Source organism: Rhagoletis zephyria, unplaced genomic scaffold (genome assembly GCF_001687245.7).
Source record: "Rhagoletis zephyria isolate East Lansing unplaced genomic scaffold, Rhagoletis_zephyria_1.1 Rzeph_scaffold_05485, whole genome shotgun sequence".
In the NCBI taxonomy this organism is placed as follows: Eukaryota; Metazoa; Arthropoda; class Insecta; order Diptera; family Tephritidae; genus Rhagoletis; species Rhagoletis zephyria.
Window position 1 is genome coordinate 18,501 of NW_016162568.1, and position 23,660 is coordinate 42,160.

At 38.5% G+C, this 23,660-nt stretch overlaps 1 protein-coding gene across 1 annotated transcript in view; it reads left to right on the forward strand.

Annotated features, from left to right (window-relative positions):
• LOC108372144 (altered inheritance of mitochondria protein 3-like) overlaps positions 1-21,490 on the forward strand; it is a 39,984-nt gene extending 18,494 nt beyond the window's left edge. Inside the window, exon 5 of the mRNA XM_017627794.1 lies at positions 20,172-21,490. Coding sequence (XP_017483283.1) covers positions 20,172-21,188 — 1,017 coding nt within the window. The 3' untranslated portion in view covers positions 21,189-21,490. The remainder of the gene's footprint in view (positions 1-20,171) is intronic.
• The last annotated feature ends 2,170 nt before the right edge of the window (positions 21,491-23,660 follow it).

The window sequence follows — 23,660 nt, forward strand, 5'->3', positions numbered from 1 at the left end:
TGGTACAGTACTGGAACTTCGTATGGAGATATGTATATAGTTGAAATCAAGCCCATACTCATGGAGAAAATTTGGGCTATTTGAAAAGGGGTGTGAGGCCTACAAACCTACCGACCTTTAGCTATCTTTGAATGAATTTTTTGATTCTTCTGTAGGTGTGTTTGTGAGTGATCTCCTCGTAAATGGTTGTACGGATTTTAACGAAACTTTTTATGTATTTGAGTGGGTCTCTGGATGGTTTAGTTTCACAATTTAATCCGACAGTTGGCGCTGTAGTTGAGTTATTACTAAAAATCTTATTTATGATCCGATTTGGCTAATGTTTTAAATATGTATGCAATACTATTGCAAAAACGTGCTGCCAAGTGGTGCTGAAGTCGAGCTATTACTAAAAATAGCCAAGTGAGAAAAGGGGCCGTGAAGGTCAGATTAAATCGACCTGTTGCACCATTGAGTATATCGACGGTCCTGCGTTGCAATTGGCCCAATGGATGTGATTTTCCAATATTATTATGCGTTCAAACTTTTAAGGTATTTCGTCTGAAATAAGTATATGTATATTGCATTTCTGTAGAACAATGATTCGCACCCATTTTGAAATTGCCACCTACTATACTGTAAAGCTTCTAGGACATTCACTATAGAACCGGGTCATTGTTGCCGCCAGGGAGTGAAGAGGAAAAAATTTATTTCGCTTTGCGAATAACCGTGCTATGAAATGCCGCACAACTTGAGAATTTCAAGAACGGATATAACACTTTCCTTAGGTTATTTAAAGCGGCAAATGACCACCAAACCTTAATCTTAGCAGACAAATGTGCCAATGAAAATCGTAAACGTGAATTGTTGGTGAAAATGTTGGACCAAAAAGTTTCAATAAAATATATAAAAATTTTGGGCGGGACGAAGTTCGCCGGGTCTTGCTAGTCATACATATAGTTGTTTTGTATCTAGTCCAAAATTATAAGCAATGTAATGAAAAACCGGTGAATTGTACTAAAAGTGGTCCGAATGGATTGCATATAGTTAAGGTGACCATCCGTCCTGTATTGTACGGGACAGACCTCTTTTTTCGACCACTGTCCTAGTAATTTATTTATTTTATATTTGGTATATTCTGTATTTCTTTTAATCTCCTGTTCGGCATTTTCACGCACTAACAGCACATAAATATTACATGCAAATCTATGAATCAGTTTTAGGTTAAGTTGGCATGTGATCGTAATTTTAATCATGAATACATACATATGTACATATGTACAACATATGTACATTAGACTGGTCCTTCAATGTAGGAAATACATTTTTGAATCAGAATTCATAAGCCTCAACCCTTACGTCGATGCTACTCATACCCAAAATCGAATACCCAAAATCGATACTACTACGCTGCTTTTACAAATGATCGAAGAATATAAGCCGAATATGGCCGCTGATTCAGCGCAAATAAATAGGGATCATTTAAGAAGGTTTTAGAAAGTCTGTTAGCTTTCGTGGAAAAAATTACCAAATAATTTTATGGTCACCTTACTTACAATTACCTGTAGGCTACTTTGTGGTCTGCTCCAAGTTTATTCCGAGATCCTACAGGGTACACACAAAAGTACATATCTATCGAAGTCAAAACCAATTTCTGTCTTTTGTAACGTCACGCCAGCACGTGTGTTTACTAATATCTTTGAATTGCTACCACCAAAAGTTGTAATTTATTTTACTGAATAAGGTGCCATTTAATTGCTATGCAAATCTAGAAAAACCTTTTTGAATCTTTGACTTTTTCAATATTTTTTCTTTAACATTTTGTCGTACGAGTGTTACGTAACGGCAAATTGGAAATACGCTTATGTATATATGTATGTATATCAGAATCTTTAGCGCCGAATTGCCAGGCGAATTTGAAAGAGCATCATCCTTTGGTACGCAGAGATAACAAAAAAAAAATAGAAAACTGGCAGCGGCAAAAAATCGATGAATTCCAGTCGCCAAAATGCATCCCCCCAGCAGCTCAAACAGCCGCTGCTAAAAAAAAATTCTATTTGGTACGAGCAAAACTTTTTCCATTTTCACAGTGACTTAATTCCATTGTCAAGGAATTCATAAAATGTCTGCCAGCGCATATCATTAGCGACAGACGAAAGTAATCAAATCGTAAAATTAATGAAATTAGTTTGAGGTGCGAATTTTTCGCTGATTTTATTTCCCGTCTTTCTTGTTTCAGTGCTGTTCTCTTTAAGCTGGCGCTTTTGTAATGAGTTTCACTTTTTTTTTTTTTGTGCGAATCATTGTGGCGCTCTCTTACATATTTCTAGCTGTTATGCAGGCAACTATGTATGTATGTAGGTACCTACCTACCAACTTTCCTTTATTTTCTTCACCATTCCTATTGTTGCGAAAATTGGGCGTGGGATTGCCTAATTTGCGTAACAATTTCATAGTAACAGCGTATAGTACAGTGTTCAGCGTTGTATTACCGTTAGACAGTTGACAACTGTCAAAATGTAATCGATCACAACTCAATTGATTTCGCTTCCCACAGTTACAGTGTTAAATGTCACGTGATCAACGCATCCTAAATGGAGAATGTGCGCCAGAAATTTTTTCTAACGTACATACATACAATACCCTTCTGCACTGCTTTTGCTGCTTTCGGATTTTTGTATGCAGTTGACGACGTCACGCCAATTTGGCACCACAATTATGTCAGTTCGAGAGAAGAAAGGAGATTCATCAAAATTTCATATGATCGTTTAAGCGTGTCCAATTGTCATCGATCCATCAAATTTTACTTAATGATGTTATAATGTGGCGAAATGATGAGCCAATCCACCAATGAGAGAGTTCATTCATATGGAAGAATTAGGAGTCCAGCTGGGATGTGTTATAACGGATAACTGTTAAATATGTTTGCCTTGCCACGTAATATTTTATTTCATTTTTGTTTCGAAAGTTTTTTAAGGGACCATTAGAGGTAGAGTACCCTACATACATAACTAACATCTTTAAAAAAGTAGGGATGTGCTAGGAATTTTTTGCTTTTAACTATATTCTAGTTTCCTAACTATATTTTTGCAAAGACTTTCTTAAATTTTGGTCAACAATTGTTATAAAAATCGTCCAAACATTTTTTTTTTTTAATGGGCAACTCTGCTTCTGACTACCTCATGCATATGGATATTTTTTAAGAAAACATTTTTTAAGTGAACAAAGAAACACTAGGCTAGTAGAATTAGAGGCTCATAAATAAATTGGTGAGGCGAATTCTTAGTAAGTTGTTTCTGCTTTTTTATGGTACAAAAGATTTATTAGCAAAAATTAGTAATAATTATTAGTAACTATCCGTGACGTCACACGAACAGCTGATTGTGTCAAATTTGCCAAGAGCAAAGTAGCGGTACTGCTGAATGCACCACCTCTGCCTCTCTGCATCGTGCTTTTATAGTATGTCCTCGACTTGGAAGTTGCTGGCAAAGCTAAAAAGTAAACTTTTTTAGATAAACATCCAGTACTTTGGGGAATACCCCTTTTTCCACAACAGCGTCTCTGTTGAACCCATAGATAAAGATGTCAATGGAATTTCTTCAAATTTACACTGTTTGCTTTTGAGCCCTTCCTCCTAATATAGCACATTCCTTGCATTACTTGCACTCTATACATTTTCTTTAATTTACCGAAAGTAAAGAATTTTGTGGGCCCCACTAGGGAGATGAGGAATAGTTCTGGCGGTATAGATGGGCGGTTTTGCAAAAACATCGACGATATGTATTAAAATTCTGTTCTTTGTGTTCAGTAAAATTCCGATACTTCATCGTTCTTTTCTTTCAATAATACTACGGGGCACAATAGTAACATTAGTTGTATGTTTTATTCTCTTTGTACTCGTTATAATATATACAGATAATTTATTTAATTTGTTCTCAGATATCATTTACGATAATACGCATTTTAACATATTCGCTTACATTAATTTTTTCTTTTCAATCTTCATGTATATTTTGCATTTAATTTGTTCGATACTTCACTTTCGGCATCTCTAACTGCATAAGTGGTGGTCGCATTACTATTTTTTTATTTAAAAAAATTACCATTTAATATTTACCCAGAAACATTTAAGCATATCTAATGAAATTTAATAAGAATGAAATAAATCGAAGCATAAAATTAATTACGACTTAGTTATAATATTCGATATTAGTAATAAAATTATCCAGTCGCCTATGCTTCCTGCTAATTGTTTGTGCAAAATTTGCATAACATCCATTGCCCTCGGCACAAATCGGTGCCATTCTGTAAGCGGGTAGCGACAGTTCGCCACAACTAATTTGCCGCTATGGAGCAGCTATGGGTTGTGAACTTTTTTTTCGGATCCTTGAACCCGAGCACCCAGCGTTCGTTAGCTGCCTATTATCAATAATATTAAAATATTTATTAACACAAATGGCATACCATGCGTGGCAATCAAAAAACAAACTACGTCAATAGCAACCGGTGCAAAATCTACTCGCAGCCGTTAATGCTTGTTAGAGAGGGTCGAGTAGCTCACCTCCGACGGACGCGGCTATTACCATTTGACCACATACCAGTATTGCAAGTAATGAAATGTTACAGTAGACAAGCTTATTATTAATTACATGCGCATATGTAAAACACCCAACCGCACACACACACACACACACACACACGCAGCCACTGGTGCAATAAAGTGCTCGTGCATTGCCGGTATTTGCCCGAAGTATTTAAGTAATCGTAATTCTAGGTGACTCTCTCCGCCCCAGAACTGTTGCAAAACAAATGCAATGCAAATTGTTGTAATTATCAGGTAGTTGTTATATTATCTATGCGTAAATAATACGCGCATTAGGAAGTGGACAGCCGGCAGTCAATGCGACTGCCGGTGGGGTGGGGTGGGGTGGGGTGGGGTATGCCGGAGCAGCAGTGGCAAGCAAACAATCGGAAAATTCTCTACAATTGAGTAAACAACAATTGGGAATAACAACAAATCAACCATCTGATGCAGTTTGCCCACCTCCGTAAACCACATCAAAAGTCAGCGTCTGCTGTTGCATAACCCAGTCCACTTGTTGCGTCATCACACACAGCGACAGAGCATCAAGTGCGGCAGCGTCCACTTAACTTCCGAGTGCGTTTGTAAAAATGCCATTTAACGCCGCAATAAACGTTGCAATAATACTCTCGAAATGATGAATCACCTGAGTGCTGCACCGTTTGTCAAACTTTGTGGCCACCATGCAACGGCCGACCAGTTGCACTGACCACAATGCATCCATCCAGCCAACCGCCCCAAATAGCGCGCCGTGCTGTCTGTCCCCGGGCGGTGTTTGTGTGATCATCTTTTATTGTGTTTCAAGTCCTCGAGCGCCTCTGGCCATTTGCCTCGCATTGCCTTGTTGCTGGTATTTTTTTTTTTTAGCGCCATTGCATGCGGCCTGAGAAATGCGCAACAAAAGCGAAATTGCATCGTTTGGTAATAGGCGCAACGGCGGCAATGTCAACCGCAATGTACTTTGAACACCTCCAACCGCACGCACCACGCATCGGTACGATTGCATACAAATAGGCGCACAACCGCGCTTTGCAGCAACACAGCCATCGTTCGCTCATTTTTTTGGGCGCTTTGTCAACTGCTGTTCTTTGTCCACTTTTTTCACGCACTTTTTGTTTTTGTTTGAGGTTTTTCAAATGCCCTGAACACTTTTTTGCCTTGCGACAACCCTTGCACGAGAGATTGAATTGAAAAAGAAAAAAAATGTATTCTAAGCGTCAAATTTTATGGCTCCCGCTCGTGCTTTGTTATCGAAATGGAATTGGAGCTTGCCCGAGGCGAGGCAATGACAGTGCCAGTGTCACTTGACCGAAACGGCTGAGTGTGATTTGCCACACTTGTTCAAACACCTAACACTCGTACCACCACTACCAACAACAACACAGCAGGCATCCACTTTTCAGCGTTGCTCTGAGGAGCACGGGAAGTATGGGCGCTTTCGGCCAGTCTTTGATGTGCAGAAAAAGGCGTAAAAATACTACTGTCGCATGGCTGATAGCCTGCTGGGCAAGGCCGTATTTTTCTGACATTTTCGCTCATAATATTTGTATAAATTTTATGGGTTGTTTTTTGTGCTTGCGCGAGTGTTTGAAGTGGATAAAGTGAAGATATGAGGTTACAAAGGTGTTCAAGTTTTCAAAGGCTTTATTCTAATAGTTACAGCTGATGAGCAAATGATCTACCCTCACTACGTCGGCCCATATAAGTATATAGAAGCTGGGAAGTTTATACTAAGTATTTTTTAAGGAAGTTGGATTTTTGTAACGGGAGAGAGATCATGGGGTTCTGTTGACCTTCTCTTATCGAGTAGATAAATTTAGCTTTATTTGATTTGTCTCAAGAAGAGCTTACTAGACTTGTTTAGAACAGCAAGGAAGTCAACCTAAATTACTAAACTGCCATGAGGCGGTTATCAAAATTGGTGTGGTTCTTGTGGTTGGGCGAAGACTACGACATCCTTCCCTCAGGTGCACCCACATCCGTGAACGAATTGTCACAATCCGCTTATATGCTAAAGTCAATATCATCTGCCTAATTTGTACGCATACCCCGACGGAAGAAAGGGAAAATAAAACCATGAAACCTAAGCCCCAGGGCGGACGAAGAAGGCATAGTCCCAGCAAAAATAGAAAAATTCGACATTCGCGACTACACCTACGACCACGAAAACAACCTTATCGACTTCATTGAGGCAGGATGCATGGCAGTTACTAGAACAAGCCATCAGCTTTGAAACGCCTATAAAATCAATGGCGGGACTCCTGATTTCAAATCGGCGAACTTCGTGGCGTTGGTATAGACGGAGAATATCGAAGGAGCGTTTTGTTGTCCGTTTTTCTATAAAAATATTGTCCTAGCTTTAACAAAAATCATGAAAATAAAAGTTTCAAATTTTATGCGAAATTTTTAATCTGAATAAATAATCACGTTGATTTTTAATATTTTTTTGTTGCTTTTTTGCGTTTGTTTAATATAACAAGTGCAATTCACAAAAGGTGGCATTACCGCTATCTCGAAAAGTGGAGCCAATAGGGTAAAACTGAGCGCGCCATTGAATTCAGAAGGCTCCAATTAAGTAAGAGCAACTATCAGAACATTGTCGAACAAAAGTTGCTTTGATACCACGCTCGAAATATTCTGACTAAAAGAAGGAGCATCATTAAAAGTAGTAAATCAGGGTTTTTACATACTTCTAGAGACAAATATTTTGAAGCATTTTACGGGTATATGTAATTTTATAAGGACTAGTAGTTATAAAAATATTTAGATCGTTTCGACGTATTTTTTAAATGTGCCTTCAATAAAGGTGTTTTTGGAATAAAAATTACGCTCAAGATCGCAGAATATTTTATCTTTAAAAGTTAGTTTATTCTAAAAGCACACCTCTTGCTAAGGTATCAAATTATTCGTAATTGTTTGTAGAATACAATACATACTTAAAAAGTCCTTAGAATTAGACGCTTCAAAACCTATACGCAATAAACCGAATATTTTGAAAATTGTGAAATGTGGAGTTACAGACTTTGAGTTACTTGCCATTTCGTTATTTTTTAATGCACACTTTTCTTACCTAATTGTGCCCTCTTCAAAATTACATAAAAAGTTCACTTGTTCTCATTATTATTTTTTATTTAAACACCTANGATTTTTGCAGGGTATTTCAAAAGTTATGCAGCAAATTGGTCCAAATTTTTTTTTTTTTGGCTTCAAGTATACGTCAATGAATTATATCCAAAAGCAACCAGCTTGATTTAGTTTACAACAGTGAAAATAAAGCTAAATAACACAAAGGTTACCTGTTTTTTAGATTTGCCCATATATGAAGCGTAGTACCGGAGCGCAGAAAACCTTCTGTAGAACGGCCAATTTTTTCGATCCCATCTGCGGCTCTACATTTTTTTTTGCAAAAAAAGGCAAGCTTCGCTTAGTGATATAAAAAAAAAATATCAAAATTGCTACATTATGAGAAAAACTCAAAATTATTATTAAAACTCAATTAAACTTAAAAATTTCACACTAAATATTTCCTCCACTGAATCAATATTATGAAAAATGCTTTGAGCCACTCTAGTAAAATTTATAAAAATTTGACCCTGGTGACAAGCAATTACTAAGTGTACCATTATGATTCCACAACTCGTGCAAACTACAGCGATTTGGCGGCTTTAATGAATTTCGGCACATCATACAGAGAGGGGCAGCGGCATACTGAAATATTCTGTAGGAATGGTTTGCCGAGTGTCTTTAGCCTAATCCTTGCGAGGGCTGTACGCTCGCCCAGAAAATATTCGACTGTCTCTAATGTAAATCCAAGGCTGAGTATGTGGTGAGCAAGCTTCAAAAATTTTGACTGAAATCGTTCCAGTAGTTCTTTAAGTGACTAGCACTAAGTTTGCAAAGCTTCCAGCAAATAAATATTCTATACATAACAAATACTTCCATTATACATAGTAATAATTATAATTTTTTTTTTCAAATATGTTAAGTGTTTACAAGCAACTAAAAATTGTTCACAGTTATACAAATTATCTTCAAAACAAAGCGTTTGTTTACAACTAGTTTATATTATAATCTTTTGGAGGTTTTTAGTCTCATTAATAAAAACGGAAGCTTTTGCTGCTCAATTAAGTCTAGTTGTGTCAACATTTTATCACTTGTCAAAATCATTAATCAATGCGAATTTAACATTTTAATTAAGTCATAAATAAACGCCAATTCAATAAATTAAATTTTATATTTCATATTTGTTTTTTTGTTTTTTCATAGGAAAACAACTAATATTCGATTTGCATAATTGCAATAGACTTAGAAAACGCTAACTGCCAATTAAAAGTCAATTTGCGATGACCTACACAGCGGGGCGTCACTTGTAATGCAAAATGAGTGCTATCAGTAATTAAATCTTACGAAAAGACTATTAAACTTAACTGAAATAAATTATTTAGATATAATATTTTATTTTTGTGAACTTGATTGAAAATCGCGTTAATATTTAGAAATGTGTTCATGTGGAAAAATAACGAACTGACTCATGCAGTCACTAAGAGAACTCCCAGCAACAAAACAATGAAAAAAGGAAAGTTAAAATTTGAATTGGGATGAGTTGATTACAGCAATCATCCATAAAATATTCATCATTCGAGACATTAAAGTCGCCCAGTGCGCTAAATGTGGCAAGCAGTGGCAGTGGCAGCAAGCAGTCACGCTTTAACTACTCCCAAATTGACGCCGTCCGTAACGATGCGAACATATAAGTGGCAGCGACAGCGGCAGCGGCAGCGGCACCGGCAGCGCAATCAAATAATATCCTTCAACATGTAACACATTTTTCTGACACTCCCCACTTTAGTTTGTGCAATGCAAAAGTTTCGCTTTCTCGTTTTTTTTTTTTTTGGTAAACTTGTTATTGTATTCTGTTAGTTGCTGCCAGTGCCGGGGTGTTGTTGTGCGCATACAAATTGCTTGCAAAGTATCCGTTTACCCAAAAATTGACTTCTCTGCTGTTGCCTGCTTCCAGGCGCGCATATGCCGTTTAGGGGATAAAACAGTCATCAGCTGTTCACGCAGTCGAGCGGCCGAGCACTTTCTCGCACACCTTCATTCCCGCAGTTTGAAGAGAAGTAGATTCTTCTATTGAGTTCGTTCGTTGCTAAGTAAATGCTCTAATCGAAGCATATGTTTCCTAATGAGACGTCTTTTTCATCTTCGCCATGTGCTGCAGAGACGCCACCTACCACTTCCACTTCCACTTCTATACGCAGGTTTAACGCTCTAGTCACCCAACCAACCAACACCCTCCTTCACTGTTCGAATTACCCTCTCGTTTTGGTCAGAGCAGCTTCATCGAATGGCAAGCGTGGTACAAATTGCATTAAGGATGTGTTGAATGACATTCGATATGTGCGCTTAATGGTGTACTAAGTGCGATTCGAGGGCAATGGAGGCGACAATAGAGGGGAGGGGGTGGCGATGGTGTTGGTGTTGGTGTTGGTTCTGTTGACGCCGATTCGATATTTGGCAACATTGATTGTTTGCGCAAAGTGCAAATGCTGCAAGTGTTGTAGAATTTGCCTTTTGCGGTTTACAGTTTGTGGTTAGCGATTGGCAGCCACTCTCCCCGCACGCTGGCCTCGCATGGCTGTTGGGTTCTCAATATAAATACGAACGCTGTTGTTTCAGTCTGATTGTTTACAAATTACTTAGTCGTGCAATTTGTAAATTTGCAATGGAATTGTAGAAAGGCGCATAAGATCAAGTTTCAGCTTTAAAGTGGTTCGAAGCGGGATGGACATTTAATCAGAAGGAGTAGATACTTAAATGCAATTCTGTAAAAATGACATATGTATTTGCATTTCTAATATAACACTGTGCGACAAAAACAAAAAAAAATTTCAAAACAATATTCAAGAAAAAGTCGTAGACGTCAGGATTTTTGTTCAACGGACTTTGAAATTTTAAAGATATGATTGACTAAAAAAGTTATTTAAAAAAATGGGTGCAATGTAGAATAACAATATGGGTACCAAATGAGATATAAAATTTTGTTGAACTTAAAAACAATAAATTATTTTTAGTTAACAAGGACGAATAGGTATTGAAAATGCGCTTTAAATAAATTTTGTCTTTTTAAGTTAATAAAGTTTGCAGGACGAAATTCGATGATGGTGTCGTATGTACATATATTAGTCCTCAAACAATAATTTTTGCAAATATTACATTGAAAGTGTTTAAGGATTTTTAAGGACAAAATTTGTTATGGACATTTTCCATGCCCATTCGTCCTTATGCACCAAAAAATTTATTCTGTTGTAATTCTACAGATTTTTTTCTTATATTTGATACCCTTCTTTTTATTCTACATTGCATTGAATTGTTTAAACAATTTTTTGAAACAATCATATTTTTTAAATTCCAAAGTCCTATAAAAAAAATCCTGTCGCCAGAGAGAAAAACTAAGTACGCAGGTTTACTTTAATTTGCCCATAATTTCGCGAAGATATATTAATTTTTTGCGTGTAAAGTTTACTGTCGCACGGCGTAATATATCAAATAAATATTTCTACATAGAATATTAAAAACATATTCGCACGCGCACACTCATGCACTTATCAAACAACGCGTACACACATGAATGCGCTGATGTGTGTGCGCGTAAGCCACTTAATCGTAAGCAAATAATCGAAACTAATGACAGTTCAAAGCGTAAATCAATTGCAGATACCCATAAAAAGTCAACGCGAATCGTTAGCGCAAATAAAAAAGAAATCCCATTTAAACACAAATATGTAAATGTGTGTATACATGTGTGTGTATGTATATTAGACTGCAACGCCAAAAACAGTTGAAGTGGTTCCATTGGAATTATAAAATCTATTTTACTTGCACCAAAATATTTCGGAGAAATTTTAGGAATTACGTGATTACGGATTTGAAAATACCTCCAAAAATTCAGTTTTTTGTGAATAAAAATAGTTACTTAAAGAAGAAAAAAATGCGCCCAGATGACAAAACTGTTTAAGTTCAAAAAATCTGTATAAAAATGTTTTCATCGGAATAGTTATAATGAGATTGATACCTCATGCGTCTAAATCGGAATAGTTTTGGTCCAGTTATGCAAGTTTTTATTAAACCGATCTTTGAAAAAAGCTAAAAAGCAGCATCAAGTTTTTTTTTAAATATTTTTATGCAGATTTTTTAAGCTTAAACTATTTTGTCCTTTGAGGGGATTTTCTTTTTTCCAAAAATGCTTTAAGAAACTATTTTTATTCATAAAACACTAAATTTTTGGAAGTAGTTTCAAATCGGTCCAACTCACGTAAATCTTAATATTTTTCCGAAATATTTTGGTGCAAGTAAAATAGATTTTATAATTCCAATGGAAACACAGTACCGATTTTTTTTTGTAGGCAAAGTGATACACTCTAATGTATGTATATATGTATATGGATGTACATATGTATGTTTGGGCATCGAACTAATAACAGTGTGTGTGTTTCGTTTAGAAGGGCAAACTCACATATATATTTAGACTCCACGGCAGTCGGTTAGATGCAAATCGAATATAATAAACACGTTTACCAAACAATTTCGCTAAACCCACAATACCTCACACACACACACACACTCATATAGACACACACACCAAAAAACGTCGTACAAAAGCAATAAAAAGATAACAATCTGCTCTAATGCAGTTGGCAAACAAAACATGGAGAAAGCCATCCGCCGTTGGCAAAGCAGTGAAAAAGATAATAGACCAACCCGCTTTTCAACCCCGCTTGCCCCACACTTCCTCCGCCAGCTCATCTCCAAATTTGTTAAACGTGCGCTTTTTGGTTTCCAAACATTGAATTTAAATCACAGATCTCAGCACTTAGTCAAGCAAATAAAAATCTCGTTACATCGGAAGGGTGATTCGTCCTGTGCCTGAGCAGCTTTTCATTGCCGTGCGGTGGTGTGTAGGCGGCTATGTAGAGTTATCGTTTGCATTTTTCCATATGGATGTACATATGTATGTAGTTACTTTATGTGTATATTTATTGTATTTTTAGCAAATCAAAAACAGACGAATTTGTTTTGGACATGTCATTCGTGTTAGTGGAACTGAAAAGTGTGCTCACATGCCCATACAATAAAATAAAAAAAAAACAAATCTCAGGCTATGTCTTCAGGGGGTAGCATGTAACAAGGCACATAGGACATTAGGGGCGAGTTAATTAATTCTCACTTACATTTATAATCGATCTAGTTGTTCAGATAATATCGCCCTTGAAATATTGAGTTTGCGACTCGCCTCATAAGAAACCCTCGAAATGAAAAAGTTCAAAGAGCCTAGGTTGATATTGTCGGGAAGACTAAAGCTGGCATCACCGCGACCCAAAATATGCGGTAGGAGGGGTAAGGTAGAAAAGAATAAGACTTTGCGACGTCTACTATGCCACCGAAGGGCTGCTTGGATTTGTAATGGGGGAGAGAGCATCAAAGCAAAATTCTTCCAACACCTCGCTCATTCGCAGTAATGCTCCGGCGAACGAGGCGTCCGTGGACGTATTCTGTGAACGTTTAGAGCACAGCTGCGATGGCTCTAGGTGTCAGGCTATAAAAATATTACTAGACGATCAATGTTAGGATTGACAAGGATAGAAACTCTGACCCAACCATCGGAAAATTCTGCCGAGAAACGCAATCGCCTCTGTGTAGTACAAATTGTACCACTAAAAAGGCAAGGAAGGCTCGACGTCGAAAAACTGTAGGTTATCCCTGCAGCCACACAGTATCTTTGTTGCTCGATTCGCATCCCAGCTCTTCGAGAATACTATTCAATATACCGATTTACATATATGTATACGGAGCAGTGGGACCACTTTTCATTCCGAATAAATAAATCGCGTGAGCAAATCCGAAAGAGCAACTGTGTGAGTACGATTCATTACTTTTTTTTTAAAGCACACACAAATATGGCTCACCCTAATGTCTATTTAATTTTTATTTCCAATGATTACTCTGCATATTTTGCTTTGAACGCAAAACCGATTTCCGCTCACATAAATCGTTTTTTGCCATTTCTTTGCTTTGCACCCACCTCCCATTCCACTTCAATCCAGTGCCTCCTTCTGCTATGATTATACTTATTGTTGTTGTCACAATTTACTTGCGCTATGCAAATAAACTGGTGATTTCGCCTTAAGATATGCTACATTTCCGCTTTTGGTTTCGATATAATTTTACGCTGCCGGCACTTGAAAGCAAAACCGCAGCAAATCGGTTAGGAAAATCGAATTAAATGGAGTAAATATTAGCGCGTTAGCGCCGATAGCATTATAGCTTTTCCCCTTTTTATAAGACGCATCAGAAACAAACTCCTACTAAGGAACTTCAAAGACGTTTAGAAAGCTGCGAAAAATTCAAATATTTATGTGCGCATAATTAGACTTGTTCAAAAGCCCTTGTGAAATATTTTCGGCAATTTCTATTTTCCAGGATTTTTTTAAGTTTTGTTTTTTTTTCTTTTTAGTCCACATATCGGAATGAGCGATGTATGTATATTTTTGAATAAAATTGAAGGCTTTAAAAAAGTTTCACTATTTTTGCTGGAAATTTTACAATTTTTGGTTTAGTGATAAGTTTTAAAATATTGCAAAAATTTAAAAAAAAAATCGTTAAATGTATTATATGTTCGACTTTAACTAGAAGCTTTCGATTTTTATACTTTTAAATGCCCCAAAATTAAAAACTGTTATTATTTATATGTATATGGATTAAAATTAACAAATAACCGTGTTTTCATTCATTGTTCAACTACAATAATAACAATTAAATACACACGCATAATAAGCGCACACACGCACACACAGACATTCGTTCGTCCTCAACAAGGAAATGAATTAATAAATCTGATCGAGCATTGACCAACAAGGCGTGTAATTGGATTTTCACGTAATCGTTTAAACAGTTAAATAAATAAATTCCGTACACCCTCTCAGCCACTCACGAACGCACAAACGCACAAACGCACAACATTCCTCCATCAAATCCGATGTTATTGGAGTTTTTGCTTTTGCTTTCCACTTAACACACAAAAAAAACACAACAACAAGTTTGCTAATAATCGGCAAACAGACTTCATAAACTCTATTTAAATGCGTCGATTAACCACAGCAGCAGCAACAGCAGAAGCAGCAGCAGCGGCGACACTGGCAGCAGTCACGCATCTAAGGCAGAATAACTGCTATTGTATTGGAATGGTGGAGCGAGAAGGAGGGGAAGGAGGGTGCACGTGCCACGCGCCGCACACAGCCTTCAGCCTCAGAAGTTTTGTTTGTACGCTTCCGGTCATTGATTTTCTTTTCGCATTGGCCATAGTCAAGCTGCAGGAACCACAAGTCACTCACCACACACACAGCCATACACACACACACACACACGCAAAGAAGTGCCATAGCACCCACCCACACAGACCTGGCGACAGACCGACGGGCAGCGGGCAGCGGGCGGCAGAATGCTCAGCAAATTGAAATAATAAGCCAAGGCGGCGATAAGATTAATGATTATGGGCTCACTCGCTCGCATGTTGGGCCATCGACCGTCGCCACTGCCGCTATCACCCGCTGCTCAGTCGATTGCTCGCCTTTCAACAGCCAACTTTTTGACGCTATGAAAGTCTGTTTTTGATGGGAATTAATTATAAAGCATACAATTTAAGAACATTGCAAGCATTTATTCAGTGTACATTAGGGTGGTTCAAAAATGCATGTTGGGGGGAAAAAGTAAAGTCGGAATTTTTTATGCTCTCACCCCCTAGGATTGTTCTATACCGAAAAAATATACCCCTATTTTTTATTTTGAAACCAAAAATTATTTAGAGGTCGCTCAAAGCGCTCAAACTTTTCCGTGTATTTTATATGGGGAAAAAGAAAATTTTTGTAGAAATGGTATACAACTCCCGAAAATCAATATTTTTCGATCGTACCTAAATATCTATTTAAGCATTTTTTCATAGTAACTTTATTTTATAGGTCCGCCAATACCACCATAAAATGTCAGAAAATGTAATGGACGGATAAATAAAAAATCTTTGGTAATGAAAAATGGTATTGTTATTTGTATATTGGTTTTCAAGAATTCTATACCATTTCTACAAAAATTTGTTTTTTCCCCATATAAAATACATGGAAAACTTTGTGCGTTTTGAGCGACACTAAAAAATTGTTTGATTTCAAAATGAAAAATTGGGGTATATCTTTTCGATGTAGAACAATTCCATGCGTGAGTGCATTAAAAATCCGACTTTACTTATTTTGGACCACCCTAATGCACATACTTACTTTGGGGTTTGTTGTTGTTTTAGCAACTCTTAGTTATTTTTGTTCGTTGCGGCCAGTTCCGGGCAGCCAACTTTTCATGGATATTTATTTTGTTGTATTTTATTCAGTACATGTTTCCATATTTTTGTATGCCCCTGGCAGCCGAGAGCCTTTTTAATGAGTTTTTATGATTTTTGGTCACTTGCCATTTAATTTCATATTTATACTCGTAACTTTATAATTCATAAGGTATTGAAATGGATTTCATATTTATACTCGTAACTTTATAATTCATAAGGTATTGAAATGGAAAATTTGCACTTAAGGGCATTTGCTAGGTACCGAAGAAAGCACTAACTAAGCACTGAGTTAATAACTTATAATAAGTTTAATTTTAGTTTAAAGAGGAAATTAAAGAAATATTTATGCAACATTGACTGTAATCGTTTATAAGAAATATAATTTCACGGAAAATTCTAGGTTAAAAACATTGTAGAATAAGTGAAGCCGTTAGTTTTTATCAATTTATTCCTGGCTCTACAAATACTTTTTAGAGTATCAATTGTGGATACAGCCTTAGGATACTGGAGATTAATCTGTTATTAATACTCCAAGCAATTCTCTGTCAGCTCTAGTTTTTTTTTCATAAAAGGAGGCGCCACCACCTGTGCTCTCGGCGTTCGATAAGACCGATTCCACCTCCAAACTCAAAGGGTCGTATTCCTACCACCTGTCTTCCGACTCTTGGTGGTCTTAGTACGGGAAAGAGTTGTTCGGTCCGTGGACGTCGTTTAATACTCTTATATCGGTGGGTACTTCCGGAATTCAGAAGAGATGGCCGATACTACCCAATTTCATTCATCTTTAGACTCTGGAGATGGTGCCGTTCTCTCTATGCAGTCCTCGATGTTCATTGCATCGCTCAACTCAGAAGGCTATTATCTCCTCTCCCTGCAATCCTNCTGTCTTCCGACTCTTGGTGGTCTTAGTACGGGAAAGAGTTGTTCGGTCCTTCCGTACGTCGAAAAGTTTAGATTCCATTATTATAGGGCTTCTTTAATCTCTCCAAGTGCAGAAGTTTCGGCTGGAAGACATATGCCCGTGGCAGAGCTTAACTGCTCCCAAACATCTCCGTCGAAGACTACATCAGTCTTCTAAGCATAACTAATCATCCGTGGACGTCGTTTGATACTCTAATATCGTTGGGTACTTCTGGAATTCCGAATAGATGGCCGATATTACCCAATTTAATTCATCTTTAGACTCTGGAGATGATGCCGTTCTCTCTATGCAGTCCTCGATGCTCAGTGCATCGCTCAACTCAGAAGGCTATTATCTCCTCTCCCTGCAATCCATCTCACTCACTGTCTGCAGGCCATTTCGTTCTGCTGCACACCGGTGAACACCTTTTTGGCTCACTCAAGCATCCAAACGAGCTTCAGAGATCATCGGAACTCCAAAAATTGTATCCGTCATGTGGCGGTCCGAATGAGCCGTCCTCGCCAATGTAAACGGCCATTCAAGCCTAGAAGAAAAGTCCCGCGCCGAAGCGAAATAGCACTAAAGTAAGTAAAGTCCCCACTGGTACGAGCAGCCCCACTGAGTATTGGAATGACATTCATATTGCCTGTTGTTTTTAACCAACCAGTCTGCGACTTGGGTAGTGTAAGAGTCTGATTTCGGCACTTTACTACAACTAGAATCCCGCTTGGCGAATTACACTAATGTTTATCACATGACCAGATACAGAACGCAAATATGATAATACAATGTCAAGACATGGTCTTGTACTTTCTTCTTCCTCTTCTTCTTCCAGTAAAGGGACTGAAGCCAAGTCCCTTTCCATGTGAACTCTTCATTGCAGTGCAGGCCTTTCTCTGTTACCAGCATCGCGATCCGTGTTGAATGCTTTCAGAGCTGTAGCGGTTGTGTCATACAAATCATAGCCCATCGCTTGAAGTATTCACCGTCGCCAAGGTGCAAAGTTCCATAAATCTTCCACACAATCTTTCTCTCGAACACTCCAAGAGCCGCCACATTAGATGTTTTTATTGTCAATGGTTCTGCGCCATAAACTAGTTCGGGCGTGATGAATGACTTATAGACTTCTCAATTGCTTACTCAGTCCAAAGTAGCAGTTGTATCGTGCGTATGCTCTGACTGTTTCTCTGGTGACAGGAGACTCTTCGATTTGTCCTCACTCACCACCAGAACCACGCGCTTTGCTTCTCTCTCTACTTTCGAGAAGGCCGCCCATTGTTTCGCCGCTGATGTCAAAGTAGTCGATAAACGCCAGCAATTGTGCGGCCTTGATTCCTGGATAATTCAGTTATGCGGCTCTAAAAAGGGTGTCGCCCTCCCTGGAACCCCGTATTAGATTCCATATTTCAAATTTCTATCTGGAAGTATGCCTTTACATCCAACAACAAGTCGGTGGTGACCCACAAACATATTTTTTATGAGATCCACGTTTCCTAACTCCATTTACTCTTGACGGAATGTACTATGTCCTGATTTATATCTGAAGTAACTTTTAAACTTCACTTAACTTCAACTCCTTCCTCGCTAGAAATTCAAAAATCCTAACATTAATGGCGGTTTCTTTTCTACAAAAATGTTGCCTTTTCATTGCCCACTTCTTAGTATTCGTCCACAGAGGGCAATGAGAAGGCAACATTTGTCGCCAGAAAAGAAAATGCCATCAGGTTCAGGCACTTTAAAGTTTCCGCTGCCTGCCAAACTGCGCTGTCGTCAGTCAATCTTTCATAATTGCATGGCTAGTCGCCACACACATACACACATACGCACCAGTATGCTTTTCGGGGGTGGCAATGGCGAGTGCCTGCAATGGCCTGTTTACCGTTGGCAATAATTCAAAAACAGTTCTCTGGCAGCACGGTTGCCGCCTTTTCTCTCGTTGCTTGTCATATGCAGGCGATTAAGATTGTATACCACCAAGTACAACAGAACAACAATAGCAGAAACAACAACAACAACAACAACGACGACACACCAGCCAACAACACGGATTAGGCAAAGCAACAAATCGCACTCGAAACTCATGCATTAAGTACACAATTTAACGCCCCGCTGAAGGCGGCGAGGAAAGCAGGAAAGCAACAGCAGCAACAACAAACACTTCGGTGGACGCAAGTTTTACCGAAAAAGTTTTGCATGGCCGCTGTCGCTGTCGCCGCGTGCAACACTTGAGCCGGCAGCCACCCGCTGCCCTCGAAATACACATTCAATTACTCTGTTTTAAACTAATATTGCTGTTGTTGTTTTTGTGATTGTTATCGGGGGGCAGCCTCGACTAACCTCTGCTGTCGTTGATGTGGTGCCATCGTGTCTCTAATAAATTCTTGTTAGCTTTATAAAATTGTCTCTATTTGCATTTTTTATGTGTGAGTGCTGCTGTGTCTGTGTGTGGCAGGCAACAATAAAATTTTGGCTGAGCAATTTTCGCAGGGTCATAAGGTGGCGGGGCAGGCGGTGCAATGGTTTCGTTGCAACATGAAATTTTGGAAAGTGCTTTGCTGGCGACTCATGTCCATCGAAACAAGTAAACCAGGCCGCCCGCCCGCAAGTGCTTCACTCAAATGGAGCTTAACTCTTTTGACCATGCTGGCCGGAGTGCTGGCATGGCCAACGGCAATAAGAAGTTTAGAACTCAACGGTTACTTCAAAACTTTCTCTTTAGCTGTAAGCTGCACTGGGAAAAAAGCTAAAAAAAAGAATAGGAAATTATTTGCAACTTTCTTTGATATTAAATTGTTAATCTGTCGGCTCTCTGGACTGCGTCTTGGGACGTACATATGTATGAAGTGGTTGAGGAAGCTGGGAAGTACTTTTCAAAGGTTCAAAAACAAAATAATTCCAATTTAGTGCCCCAAAATCGATTACAAATTGCTAGGCTCAGCTCTGGTAAAATCAAAAGTTTAAAATTTGTTGGGTAGAGTTACAGGAAAATACTCCTTGTGCCTCGTGAAGTTACAATTTTCTTGATCGAAGATATTTCTTAATAATTATGAATTAGCCGAAAACTTAACTAGCTAATTTTTTTCAATGTATCGTGATTTTCGGGATGTTAGTTTCTGCAATTTTCAATGTTGCAACATTTCTTGCTGTTTCTGGCAGACCCATCGTCCGTTTTTCAATCTCTTGAAACATAAATTACAAATATGGCCAAATATGTAGCCTTAACTGTTCGTATATTTGGGATTTAATTTAGTTTCCTTCCACCATTCGTTATTTGTTAAAATTATTTGACTAATTAAATATTTCACACATTTTTTTTCTTTTTTCAGGTGAAAATTTGGTTTCAAAATCGACGTATGAAATGGCGCAACTCCAAGGAGCGCGAGCTACTGGCCAGCGGCGGCTCACGTGATCAAACATTACCCAACAAGAACAACCCCAATCCCGACTTATCCGATGCTAAATGCGATCGCCCCATTTCACCGCTCTCGCCAACTCCTCCATCACCACCCTCGCACAGCCTATCGCCACAACCCAAAGAGGAGCGCGCCAATGCCGACACACCAACCAACAACGGTGCAGCCACGCCCAACGCCATGCAATCTCCGGCATCCACGCCCTCCGCATCTGGCACGCTTCATTCGCCACCGCTCATGCATCATATACCCAGTAGTGTGGCTGTGGCAGCTGCCGCCGCTGCTGTGGCCTTCAGTTCGGCGCCGAGCATGCAAATGAGCTCACCACCTCCGCTGCTGACCGTCGCCGCCAAATTGAATGCCACTCTCAACGATCAATCATCGAACGCATCCTCTTCGGCTGCCTCATCGCCACCGCTTTCTGCTGGCGGCGGTATTGTTATTGGTGGTGGTTGCGGTGCCGGTGGTGCGAGTATTGGCATGCCGCCTTTGTCGAGCGCCGAGTTCCAGGCGAAAATCAATGCGGAAATGCAAAAACATTTGGCCGCTGCCGATCTCAAATTCAAATTGGAGTCAACAATCAACGAAGCTAAGCAGCGGCGCATCAATATGCTGAGTCTGGCCGGCGCTGTAGCTGGCGCAGGTGGGATTGGTGGTGAACAGCATTCCTTGCAGCTGCACGCGGCACATCCGGGCGGCATTTTCATGAGTGAGGCACTGCAGGCGTCGCATAACCAACACCAACACCATCAACACAGCGGCAACGGTATGCACTTGTCAGCATCGCCGCCAGTACCAACGTCAGCGCATTCACATGTCAGTACGCACGCCACCATGCCACCATTCCAGAATCCGGAATTCATGAAAATGTACTACGACGACTACGATGATTCAAATTCAGATAGTGATGAAGAAATCAGCGTAACGTGACCACATTAAACGAATGAAAATCGACGATTACTTGTACATAATTACATAAATACTAAGTATGTATGTATGTCTAAAAAAATGCAACGTTTTTGCTAAATTGTAAATTATTTTTTAATTGTAATGACGTAGGTAAGACTTGGGCCAAAAACATTAAAAAAAACTACGCATACACGCATATACATATATGTGTATGTATACACGCATATGGTATACATATGTATGTTTTCGTTTGTATTAAAATGTGTGAGTTTATAAATTCCGTATGCTTTCGAATTTAAATTTCAAATAAAGGTAATATAAAAATTAAAATTTTAAATTTTAAAAGGCAACAAAAGGATGAAATGGTTCAGTAAGTAAGTGGCTGCATAAATACATATTCACAAACAAATAAAAATATTCAGCCTCATTGCGTAAGTCGTAAATTAGGCTGAATTGTACGACTCGACAACATTAGCATTGTCTACTGTCGTGCTGAAATAAGTAAACGACGAAAATTGGCGAAAACTATGCAGTGCTGCCAAGTTCTTCCGTTTTAATACACTAGTCGAGTGGAAATTTTAGGCAATGACGCTAAATTTTCGATACGATTCGACTCTCGAAAAACGACTTGCATTCGGCACGACTCTCGCAATGAGGCTGATTATGTATGTATGTAATCAGACTGAATAATTCCTTTCCATATTTTTTTTAATGCATTTTTCGCAAATACCAACGAAATATGAACTATTTTTTCTAAGACGGAACATATGTACATAGTTATTTACTGAAGACGGTCTTCCACAAAGTCTTTTCTTTGTAATGATTGTTGGCTTGACTAAGCTGGATTTACAACTTGCGCCTAGAAGTATGCACGATTATACAATGATCTCAAATTACACTTTGTGGTAGCCCAGTAGTAAAAAGGCGAAGCATTTGGCGTGATGCACTAGTCAAATATTTACTTGTCTGCTTCGCTTATTTGCATCAAGAATATCCCAGTAAAATTACCTCTTCTATGGGACAACCCATCCACTTACCGTGCGCTTCTCCTAAGCAGGGCCTAGTAAAAATAACTACCACTGCAATGATAATGGGGCAATAAAGAGCGATCACTTCACTGGTGACTTTGGCTAGTAACTCCTCGTTCACAGTCTTCCATAATTTTTCTGCCCTATGTTGCAATGCAGGGATCTAATCGCAGCTTGGCTTTCAGAATTAATGTTAGTAGAACTATTGTCAATAGAACCCATTATCGACCTTATTTTTTTTGGCTTAGACCCTGCATTCAGGTATGTATATTTTCCCATTAACCTTTCTCCGGAATTCTAATAGAGGTCCGCTGTATATTTATTCGCTTCAACTAGGGATGTGCCGGGTATGCGGTAGATATCCGGAATCCGGATTATCCGGCTGTTTTTCTGTTATCCGGCCGAGTACTAGCTAAAATCCGGCCGGATTTCCGGATTTAGATTATAGAAGACTCAATTTAAAAATCTGGCTAGAAAATTATTTTTTTATGTATTTGTATAATCCAATTTAATGTTGCATACCACTAGCATTTAATTAAAGTTAACAATTTTAATATTTTTCCTTGTGAAGAGAAGCATTTTCGAATTATCGGGCAAAAATCTATTTCTATTTTTAACATATATGGTAAACAGTTGCTGAGTTCATTGAGGAAGGTGGCGCGCAGAGATACTTCAATGTCAGTATAAACAGATTTCGAAATTCGTTGCGATTATGCTTCCACCAAATTAAAGGATCTTGTTGTCTGGCTATAAGAGGTAGCTGTAAATATTTCTCCATTTCTAACTCGCTGCGTTTTTGTTGTACGGTCGCTGCCTTGTCTACCCATCGCTTGCCTATCCACATCACTACAAAAACTGGAATCAGCATCACAGCCGTTGGCGATTTCCTCAAAGCATTGCCAAATATCCTGGTGAGCGCCCTCTTCAAGAAGAGTTATATTTTTATTATAGGTTTTTTTTTAACTTGCATTTCAGGGGAAGAAATCTTGTATTCTTAATTACGTATTTGATAGTTTAGCTCGAAAAAGCAGATAATCTGGTCATAAGTATGTCGCTAAACAAAAAAAAAAACTAACAATATTGTGAAATTTATATAGGGCAGCAGTCTATCCGATTCTTATTTTTTACATGGTATCCGGAATCCGATTATCCGGAAAAATCTCTATCCGGCACATCCCATCAAAAATAAATAAATAAATAAAATTAAATTTATTTTTTACTTTGCTTTTGTAGTGATGTGCTGAGATTGGTCGATACTCGGTACCGATTTAAAAAGTATCCAATACTTTCGATACTCGGTACCGAAATGTTTAGGTTTCTAATAAGCCAAAAATATAGAAAAATAAGCCAAAAATAGGGTTCAGGGGAGACTAGCTTATCAAAAGCCGAACGTAGGGGCCAAAGGAGCTTTCAATACTGATTAAAATGGGCTAAAAAGTAGAAAATAATACTTCTCAGTCCCATA